This window comes from Chionomys nivalis, chromosome 19 (assembly GCF_950005125.1).
Source record: "Chionomys nivalis chromosome 19, mChiNiv1.1, whole genome shotgun sequence".
Classification (NCBI taxonomy): Eukaryota; Metazoa; Chordata; class Mammalia; order Rodentia; family Cricetidae; genus Chionomys; species Chionomys nivalis.
Window position 1 is genome coordinate 50,522,548 of NC_080104.1, and position 11,312 is coordinate 50,533,859.

The 11,312-nt window shown below is 43.5% G+C and overlaps 1 protein-coding gene across 1 annotated transcript; it reads right to left on the reverse strand.

Moving 5' to 3' along the window:
- Positions 1–7,807: 7,807 nt before the first annotated feature.
- Positions 7,808–9,065, reverse strand: LOC130862074 (glyceraldehyde-3-phosphate dehydrogenase). Its single transcript, XM_057751459.1, has one exon. It carries the CDS (start codon positions 9,004–9,006, stop codon positions 8,005–8,007), a length of 1,002 nt encoding a protein of 333 aa, XP_057607442.1. The 5' UTR covers positions 9,007–9,065; the 3' UTR covers positions 7,808–8,004.
- Positions 9,066–11,312: the final 2,247 nt, after the last annotated feature.

Consider the following 11,312-nt stretch of genomic DNA (forward strand, 5'->3'; position numbering starts at 1 on the left):
GCTGCCCAGTGTGGGTGCTGGAACCTGAACTTGGGTCTGCCCCAAGAGTAGTAAGTGCACACTCCTAACTGTTGAGCATATTCTCAAGCTCTTCTTAATGTGTTAAAAAAATCTATTCACGAAGTGGGTTTTCTGATCTCCAGCTTTCTGGGATCTCACAAACTGAAAGTGGACTATAGAACCCAGAAGACAGCAGAAATAGCTATACTTAGGTAAAGTACACTTTGACTCACCAGTCATGTTGAGAGACAGAGAAGATCAATGTAAAATGAAAAAGAGTCAGTTTAGTAGTGAGAATAATACCTCTAAATACTCTCTCTATGTATATGTATATATATATATACATATATAATATAACATACTCAACATAGGGGTACCAAACATTAAAGCCCATACTGATAGGTCCAAAGAAAATAGTTTAGGCATCAATGCTTTTATAGTTGGAGGAATTTATTTACACTCCACCTTCAGCAATGGACAAAACAGTATAAACATCAAAGTTAAGTTACATCCTGGACCAAATGACACTGACATAAAATTCCATCAAAGAGTATTGGGTTTGCAGATTTTTCTCATTAGTACATGGAACATTCTCTAAGGAAAATCTCAACAAATTAAAAAGTTTTGAAATTGTATCAAATATCTTCTTTTTTATTATTTTGTATGAATATATATATATATATATATATTCTTCAAATAAGTGAAAATTAAAACACAAAATCAAAAAAGCAATAGGATACAGAAAGTTCAGCACTAAGGAAAATTTACAACCATCTACATCTGAAAGAAAGATGGTTCTTTAACAAACTGTCATTGCTTAGCAACAAGCTGGAGAAACAAGAACAAACCCAAGGTTAGCCAAAGTGAAGAAATAATAAAGATTAGAACAATGTATGAAAAACAATACATTGAAATGAAATGGAGACAAAAGATAAAAGAGTCAAATTCCTGGCTAGACTAAGACAAAGAGAAGGTTCAACTACATCAGATAACACATGGAAAGGGAGACATTACGATGGACAGAATAGGAATAGAAAAGATGGAATGAGATTATGCTATTTAAGTACCAATCACTTTGCTGACTCATATGACATGGACAAATTCATAGACACATCTATTTTACTGAGCCTGGGTCATGAAGAAAGATAAAACCCAAATAGGTCAAAAAATAGCTAATGGGATTGAATATCTAGTGAGGAGATCCCAGGACTAGAAAGATGGCTCCATTGCTGAATTCTACCAACACATGACAAACTAATCTCAAATCTCCTTAAGTTGTTTCAAAGACAATATTATTATTCCTTTTCTAAAAGGAAGGAAGTTCTAAACACTTTCAGTGAGGCCAGTATCACCTTGGCCACCAAAGCAAAATAGGAAGGATACAGGGCTAAAGTTTCTCATTATCCTATTATCCACAGGTGGATATCCTTGATGGATTTAGGCGTACAAACTCAGCAAAAATGTAAACAAACCAACACACACACGCACAGACATACATGCACTTGTGCACATGCACACACACACACACAATCAAACCATGGACTTCAAAGGCCAACCCCACCCATTTGCCTTGATCTAATACTCGGTAATTTAGGAGCTGTCAAAGTCGGTGTCCAGGGTGAAGTACACATGGAGTCTTCTAAAGCACACTTGCCAGCTGGTCATTTTGTGTCATTTCAGACAAAGTGGATCAAAATCTCAAGACAGAAACAAAGCCCCAGCTGCAACCCCAGGCACATGCGTCTTTGAAAGGATCCCATCTGGCTAAGAACAAATCCAGTTTGTGTCAACTGGTGACTCTTCAGCTTGGAGTAATTCATTCTTTCGCGGAGAATAGCTTGTCCTCTTGCAAAGAAATTAAGTGCAAGGCTCATTCCAAGCGCTGCTCAGCATCTTATCCGTCTTTTCTGAAACCATCCCAAATGTAACATTTCTACCAAGTATTTGTTGATTCTATGGTCCCCTTCCAGAAATATCTATTCTATTAAAGTGCACTCTGTGTAAGCTATCAACTTCACATACTGTCAACTGTTCCTGTGGAAATGAGGACCAATAGACTCAGGCACCTGAGGAACTGGGACAGTTTGATAAACAGTGTAATTGCACCACTGAGGCACAAAATAGCAGCAGACGCACAGCCTTCCATGGCAGGCCAGAGACACAGTCTGGATTCTGAGGATCATGGTACAATAACACCGGACCTATGAAACACCTATAGGTTTGGGATGGCTGACGTTGGTTGTCAGCTTGATGGAGTATACTAGCAAGCGAGAGATATGCCTCTGGGGGCCGGTCTGTGGTGACTTCTCCACCAAGAAGTAACTGAGTTGAGGGGTCTGTCCTCAGAGTGGGCAGCACCTTGCTGTAAGTGGCCCAGAAATAAGGACGTCCCAGGAAAAAGCTGTTGACGTGCCTGCTTGCCTCCACTTCTTGCCTGTGAGTGCACTTATGTTGTTTCTATAGTTGCTGCCCTTCCCTGACACCTGACCCTGTTTATTCAGTCTTCCAACGTGAAATGAAGACCGGTGACCCCCTAGGTGTTCTCTAGACCTTCCGTCACAGACTGGGAGAGCCGACTCACTCAGCGAGCTAACTCACCTGAGCAGTTACAGGATTCCAAGTCTCTCCGGCATGCCCACACTCATTGTTGGACATCCCAGCCCTTAACGTGTAAGCCAATCTACCAATCCCCCCTTTAATAGATAGCAATTTTTATTCAACAACTCCAGTTATTGGACATGTGGAAAACAGGCTGAATGATGCCATAAAGTTTAGGATTTTTTTTAAAAGAACTATAAATCTTGAAAATTAGTTATTTGTGAATTACTGTAACTTTGACTATTAGCCACCAAATCCAAGGTAAAGCCTTTTGTAGGGAAATCATGGGGCTACAATAGTCTATGCCTATCAACAAATCCAATGTCTGTGCTCCTGGTGTAGCACCCTTGTGGGCTGTATGGTGTAATACACTTATGGAAACATTTTTTTCCTATTTACTTGATATCAGAGATGGATAAATCTTTGACTTGCACAGGACAAGGGAGTGCTAGATTTTGGGTTGGGTTTGGCACATATGGGGGAGATGCTCATGTCTTCCATGAGCAATTTTACAGTTATTAATATTAAAATAGCAAACGAAGGATTCGAAGCTGCCCTAGATACTAAATACAAGAAGCTTTAGGAATAATTGGAGGTTTCACACAAATCACAGGGTAGGATCTCCCATTGACCTTGAGCGTGATCTCTTGTTCCCATGACGACCAATTTTCTATTTGAGGAGTCTGATTAACAGAGAATGGTATTTCCCAAAGGCAAGATACATCAGCTGAAGAAAATTAACAGGTGAGAACCAGAGTTAAGCAATGTTAAGTAGGTTTATTTGCTGAAGACGTCCCAGAGCCTGTGGATGTTGCTGCCACCACTGCTCCCACGGTTGGTCCTGATAAAATGACATCTGTAGTGACAAGCACATCTGTCACTTGCCAGATGCCAGGTGTTGGTCTAAGGGTCTTCCTTGCATGTGTCTGCTAGCTTACTCCGCTCAAGTCTGTGTAGCAGGTACCATTATTTTACATGTGCCAGAGAAAGTAGGTCACTTGCCCAGGGTAGTCTAGCCTAAGTCAGAGGGAAGGCTCAGTCTTGGCTATTTCTCAAGTTCCCTTGACCTTCTTCCAGACCCTTCCACCCCTGTGGCAGCTCATGGGAGTAGTTTTCCATGAGACATAGTTTTGAAAATTTTGGGGTAGAGAGGATTAGATGGAACAGAATGGAGAAGGATGTCGGGATGTCTGCCAAAGGAATCACAGCGGACACCCTCACCGTCATCCTGAGCATGGGAGACTCTGCTCTCACCTGTGTGACCAAATGCTCTGTGGTCACGGTTAGCACTTAGGACTTTAAAACATCTGCAATCTTTCTTTCATATCTAGTAAGGTGTGTGTGTGCACGGGACACTTAAAACTTTTTACGCAAGGAAATAATTCCTGCTTTAGAGGTGTCTTGTCTCACAGTGTACATCAGTAGTGTATGGTCATTAGCTCCTCTAACCAGCGTCTCCATTCAATTTTAGCACCTCAGAATTAATCTGAGCAGGATCTATAAATTCTCTTTGTATACTAATTTTTTTTTTTTTTTTAAAAATGGTATAAAGCCGGGCGGTGGTGGCGCACGCCTTTAATCCCAGCACTTGGGAGGCAGAGGCAGGCGGATCTCTGTGAGTTCGAGACCAGCCTGGTCTACAAGAGCTAGTTCCAGGAAAGGCTCCAAAACCACAGAGAAACCCTGTCTCGAAAAACCAAAAAAAAAAAAAAAAAAAAAAGGAGAAACAGATAGCTATCAGATGCCTTCTTCAGAGGTGTCGTATCTCACGGTGTACTGAACTAGTGTGCTGGTGTTAGCTCCTCTAGCCAGCATCTATGTTCCATCATAGCACCTCAGAATTAATTTGAACAGGATATAAAAATTCTCTTTGTATACTTGTTTAAAAAAAAATGGTATAAGTAGGAGAAATAGCTAGCTTTAAGACATATGAAAATGTTCACCCTTAATTAAAGAAATGAAAATGAGAACACAAATCAATACTCTTTTTTTTTTCTACTTCACAAATGGGCACACTGAACAGGTCATCATCTATATCGGGCTTGGAAAGATCTTTTCACGCACTGTTGGAGGGAATGGAAACTATTATACATCTTTGGAAGGCTTTTCAGAAGCCTCAGACAAAATCAATATGAAAATTGATGGACAGCATCACCCTTGCAGAAAACCGCTGCCACCTTCACGAGCTCAGCTGTGTGTCTGTCTCCTTGTGACAATCCCTCACAATCCGGTCTATGGTTTGTGGATCTTCCTGCAGCTCAGAAACAAGGTTTGTTTATGACTTCACAGAGTTCATTATTAAAAGCATTTTAGCCACTGCCTCGCTTGGGCTTTGGAGAGTATGTTGTATTTTCTCGTGGTAAGTCTGATGCTCCTCTTTACCTAAGGCAGGGAACTCCTCCTGGTGACTTCCTCCAGGAGACTCTTCTGCCTTGAGGAGGGAGGGGACCCATGGCAGTAAGACTGAATGCTGTTTACCTGAGAAGAGCAGGTCTCTGGGATAAATATTTCACACAGGACAAGCAAAGGCGGCAGAGCCGTGCATTTTCCATTTTTGCTGAATAGCCCTGACAACCGTGGCATCTGTATTCTTTTCTGAGCTATAATCTCATAATATTTTGATCCTTAGATAAACATCATTGAATCATCACACAGTTAACCTTGTGAGGTTTTCTGAAGCTAACAAGCCAAGACAATGTGGATTGATGGGTAGTGGCAACCATGTTTGAACAGCTATTACCATTCAGTGTGGTTTGTGGAGTGTTTTAATAGCTGACAAGAGGAGGGAGTTCTGCCTTCCTAGAGGGAAGACATGGAGGTGGCTTATCTTCCTGATTCTAAAGGGGATTGTGGGCAGCAGTGGGAAGATCTCACCTTCTCTTCATGCATCTCACAGACTAACAAGTGGGACTTTATTTTTAAATCTTGTATTTTTTTCACTTTTCAGGAAATGATATCTAGCAAATATTGAGTATTTTATGTTTCTAGAGTTGCAAGGGGCTCTAAATTTTTTGTTCCAACTATTCATTTTTAATGGGTAACATGAACCATTAAGCAAATTAAACTGCAGAAGGTATAAAAACTAAGATTAAAATATCTAAACTTACTTTAAGTGAAGAAACTTTGAAAAAAAAACAAAAAAAATCAAGTATTCAATTTGTACTGAAGTTTTTATTTAGGTTATTCTGGATGGTGACAGACATTGGCTCATGACAGAGAGCTCCTTGGGGAAAAGAAGGGCAGTGTTTGATCTTGGAGAACACTCACAGACTTGGACAGACTTGATGGAGATGCAGAATGGGGAGATGACCCGTTTCGTAGAGGCCACACATCCCGTGTGCACTCTTTTCATCCTTTGTCCTGAACTACCTTCCCGGTGTTCTGTGTAGCTGATTTGGATGAGTCTGTATTTGCTGACGGCACACAGGAGTGGCATGGAGACATGATCTGCATAACGACAGAATTAAGATTCAAAATCATTTCTCTGTGGGGCTTGGGGAATAGCTCAACTGGTACTGCAAGCATGAGGATCTGAATTTGTTACATAAAATTCATGTAAAAAAGTCAGATGTGATGTTCTGTAATCCCAGTGCTGGGGGCAGGGGCGTGGAAACAGGTAGACACCTGGGGCTCCCTGATAAGTCAATCTAGCCTAGTTGGTAAATATCATGCCACCGAGAGACATGTCTCTAAAAGAAGGTGGGTGGTTCCTGAGGAACAGCACCTGAGGTTAACCCCTGGTCTTCACATGCACACCAGCATGCAACCAGCATGCACACATATCTGTACACCTGCACACAAAGAATACTTCCTCATGCACATACATTTACACAGACATAAAAACTTAGTCTAAAGTGTTAAATTAACCTGAGTAGCAGGCTAACAGAGATAACTAAAATGACTCCAGAGTTTGCCTCAGTTCAGAATGGCTAACACGAGGCTTGGCAGAGGTTGTAGTGGTGCACACTTGAGTATTTTCGTCAGTGTAGTCCTACATACTGTCAAGAAAAAGGGTTCCACAGCCTCCATTCAATAGGAGGACCATCTAGGAACCAAGTTCCAAAATGTGAGCCCACAGAGAACCTTTCACGATTGAGCCACAGCAGTGAGTTTCTCTTCTTCTTCAGGAAAGTAAATGTGCTATGCATGCAGTTTCTGTGAAGGGGGTTTATGCAAGGGTTGTAGATTGCTCTCAGTTTTTGCAGATAGGTCATGTGGGATTCCCCTCTGTATGCTGTGGATACCATTGGTTAATAAAGAAGCTGTTTTGGACCTGTGATAGGGTAAAGCAGAGTTAGGTGGGAAAAACTAAACTGAATGCTGGGATAAAGAAGGCAGAGTGAAGAGAATCCGTGTAGCCTCGCTGGAGACAGACGCTGGAACTTTCTTTGGTAAGCCACAGCCACGTGGCGATACACAGATTAATGCAGATGGTTCAATTTAAGATATGAGTTAGCCAGAAATACGTTTAAGCTGTTGGTCAAACAATATTGCAAATAATATGGTTTCTATGTGGTTATTTGGGGCTGAGCAGCCAGGAACAAACAAGTGGCCTCCTACTACAGACATGTGATATATCCTCTATGAACACACATATGGATTTTTTAGGTCTTAGGTAAAGTAATGACCATTGATGCTTCCCACTTAGGTAGTAAGGTAACCATGGCCCTCAAAAGAGATTTCTCAAACAGGAAGACCAGGTTTTTCTAAGCATTAAGATGAGAGTGAGCTGAGGTGCAACCCTCCTGGGAGTCAGAAGTAATTATATTTTGATCACCTGGAAGAGATTTGAGTATGTACTAGGTGTTGAAAGATCCTGTTGCGTGTGGGAAAATATTCAGTTATGTTCTAAACCCATGGAACCTCTTTTATGGTTTTAGATATAGAAATCATAATTAAGGTAATCAGAAAATTCTTGTGTAATTGCTTGTGATGACACTGGAACATCGTATGTTGTTAATCTGTAACACAGTGTCCTTTTTTTCATATCAAAGTCCAGATTGCCAACGGCTGAAAGTAAGCTCCTGGCTTAATATGTGTGGATTTTATAGATGTCAGGATTATTCATGAAAGAGCCAGGGAGTGTGACAAAGACTTTTATTAGGATGTGGGATTTATACCAGATCTGCTACCAGATGCCGCTTTTCAACCGTGTCCCAGTCACTGCACTGTTTCTTTTTTTTTTTTTTTTTTTTTTTTTTTTTTTTTTAGGGGTGCAATGAACTTTATTGATGGTATTCAAGAGAGTAGGGCTCCCTAAGCCCCTCCTGCTATTCTGGGGGTCTGGGATGGAAACTGTGAGGGAGATGCTCAGTGTCAAGGGTTGAGTTAGGACAGGGACTGCTCAGCAGCCGAGGGCCTCTCTTGCTGTGTCCTTGCTGGGATGGGTGGTCCAGGGTGGGCTTCTTACTCCTTGGAGGCCATGTAGGCCATGAGGTCCACCACTCTGTTGCTGTAGCCAAATTCATTGTCGTACCAGGAAATGAGCTTTACAAAGTTGTCATTGAGAGCAATGCCAGCCCCAGCATCGAAGGTGGAAGAGTGGGAGTCACTGTTAAAGTCACAGGAGACAACCTGGTCCTCAGTGTAGCCCAGGATGCCCTTTAGTGGGCCCTCGGATGCCTGCTTCACCACCTTCTTGATGTCGTCATACTTGGCAGCTTTCTCCAGGCGGCATGTCAGATCGACGACGGACACGTTGGGGGTAGGAACACGGAAGGCCATGCCCGTGAGCTTCCCGTTCAGCTCTGGGATGACTTTGCCCACAGCCTTGGCAGCGCCAGTGGACGCAGGGATGATGTTCTGGGCAGCGCCACGGCCGTCTCGCCACAGCTTCCCAGAGGGGCCATCCACAGTCTTCTGGGTGGCCGTGATGGCATGGACTGTGGTCATGAGTCCTTCCACGATGCCAAAGTTGTCATGGATGACCTTGGCCAAGGGGGCTAAGCAGTTGGTGGTGCAGGAAGCGTTGCTGACAATCTTGAGGGAATTGTCATACTTGTCATGGTTCACACCCATCACAAACATGGGGGCATCGGCAGAAGGGGCGGAGATGATGACCCTTTTGGCCCCACCCTTCAAGTGGGCCCCAGCCTTCTCCATGGTGGTGAAGACACCGGTCGACTCCACAACATACTCGGCGCCAGCATCCCCCCATTTGATGTTGGCGGGATCTCGTTCCTGGAAGATGGTGATGGCCTTCCCGTTGATGACAAGCTTCCCATTCTCAGCCTTAACTGTGCCTTTGAACTTGCCATGGGTGGAGTCATACTGGAACATGTAGACCATGTAGTTGAGGTCGATGAAAGGGTCATTGATGGCAACAACCTCCACTTTGCCAGAAGTGAAGGCAGCCCTGGTAACCAGGCGTCCAATACGGCCAAATCCGTTCACTCCGACCTTCACCATCGTGTCTCTGGAATGAGGCTGGCACTGCACGAAAAGAAGCGGCTGTCTCTAGAACAGGGAGGAGCCACTGCACTGTTTCTTAATATTCCCCGGAGCAAACCCTTGTGAATTGTCTGATTTAGGAGTTCACCTCCCTCCCTCCCTCCCTCTCTACTCCTCCAGAGTTATTCTGTCCTCCCTTTTGCATGACCCTCCTGAGGCCTGTTTTATGTGAGTCTTAAATATGAAGCGGAATTCCTATGAAGACAAATTTGATATTGCCAGATGTGGACTGTTTCCATCCATATGACATGCAAAGAAAATAAGAATCACGGCTTCCGCTTGCCATTGATGTGATGAACCATTGCCTCAAGTAGGCTGAGGTGGCTCTTTGCCTGGAAATACGAAACAATGGATTCACCAGGATGGCAAATTTCCTTAGGATGATTGACTTCAGCTTACTTCCCTGATGCTCGAATCCGGCAGGAATCGGGGGGGAGTGGGGGGAAGTAGGCCACGAGGGCATGTTACATTAGAAAAGCTGTGTATATCCCTAGAATAAGTTACAATCAATTTTATCAGCCAGAATGCTGGGCGTTGTGGCGGAAGAGAAGTGGAGAATGAGCTAGTGCCTCAGAGAAAGTGTAGGATCAATGATGCAGAACCAGTGACTCTCAGAGTGGCTGCTGCTCTTCAGCACATGACCTGAGAGGCATGGCTTACTGCAAGCATTGGCCTTCAAAGTGCGGGTAATAGTCTGCTTGGGACCACAATTGCATTGTCAAGATCAAATGAGAAAAGATACAGAGAATGAACGAATCAGTAAGATGGAGCCATCACTTGGACCAGATCAGCCCTGTTTCTGTTATAGGCATCCACTTTTAACCAGCCCTATGGGAATCAGCACGGTGTTAGACACAGGACCTGACCCAGTGAGCAGGACTGGCTTTCCTTGCTCTGTACTGAAGTGCTGTGTGGCTGCCAGCAATTCAAGTGGCTTCTCTGGATCCAGGTTTAGTTTTGTCCCGTTTGTTGTGTTTAGGTAGAATGGAACATACCAAGAGTTAGAATTCTCTGAAAACCTGGCTGTATATAATCCAGCGTCATGGTGTAAGAGACAAATACGTGTACATAGTCTTTCTGATCAAGCATCAGAACCCACAGGCTTTGATGGAAGCCACGTACCAATCAAGCAGCTGTAATAGGATTCATTGCATGTAACACACATTTGACTCTGCTGGGGAATTCTGGGGAATTGTTACCACGTGGATTCTGAAAGGCTATGTGTCTTCCCAGTTTGGCCTCTTTACTTGGTGGTGAAGACCCTTTCTCTTTATATACACAAAGGAAATGAAATTTCCACCTCATAAAGACACTCCTTTTTTTCTATTGCCGTGTTATATGCCACAGCAAAAAATATGAGAGAGCCCATCAGCATGTTGATAGGTGTATCTTAGTTACTGTTCTATTGCTGGGAAGAGACACCATTACCAAGGCAACTCTTATGAGAGAAAGCATTTAATTGGGGACTTGCTTACAGTTTCAGAGGTTTAGTTTATTATCATCATGGTGGGGGCATGGTGGCATTCAGTAGCTGAGCGCTCATCCTGATCTGTAGGCAGAGAGATACAGACTGGCCCTGCCGTGGGCTTTCGAAATCTCAAAGCCCAAACCCATGGACACACCTCCTCCAACACAGCCACATCTCCTAACTCTGATCCTTACAAACAGTTCCAGTTCCCAGTGACTAAACATTTAAATATATAAGCACATGGGGGCCCATTGTTATTAAAAACCACCACAGGGTGAATGGGCGGAAAAAAAAAAAGGTGAAAACACGCAATGGATACTATTCAACCTATGAATAAAGGAGATTGCTGTTTGTGAAAACATGGATGAATTTAGGGGACATTGCAGTAAATGAAGCCACCACAGAACAGTGAATGCTGTGTGGCCTTGTCATCAGGACAAACTGTGTGTCTTCAGGGATAGAGAGGGAGCAGCAGTGGTCACGGAAAGAGTCAGGAGGGGAGGAGCAGCGGCTGGTGGAGAAGGGGCAAAGAGAATCTGAAGAAGCAGGTCAAAGGGCACAAAGTTACAGCTAGAGGCATTTGGAGACCCAATACACAACAGGAGGGCTTAATATGCACGTGGAGTTGGGACGATGGCTCCATCAATAAAGTGTTAGGCATGTATGGATGGAGACCTGAATTCCGTCCCCAGTCCTCAGGTGAAAAGTCAGGTGCAGTGGTGCATGCTGGGAAGATGGGAAAACAAGATGATCCCTGGGATTTGCTGGACAGTCAGCAGTCAGCATAAGCTACTTA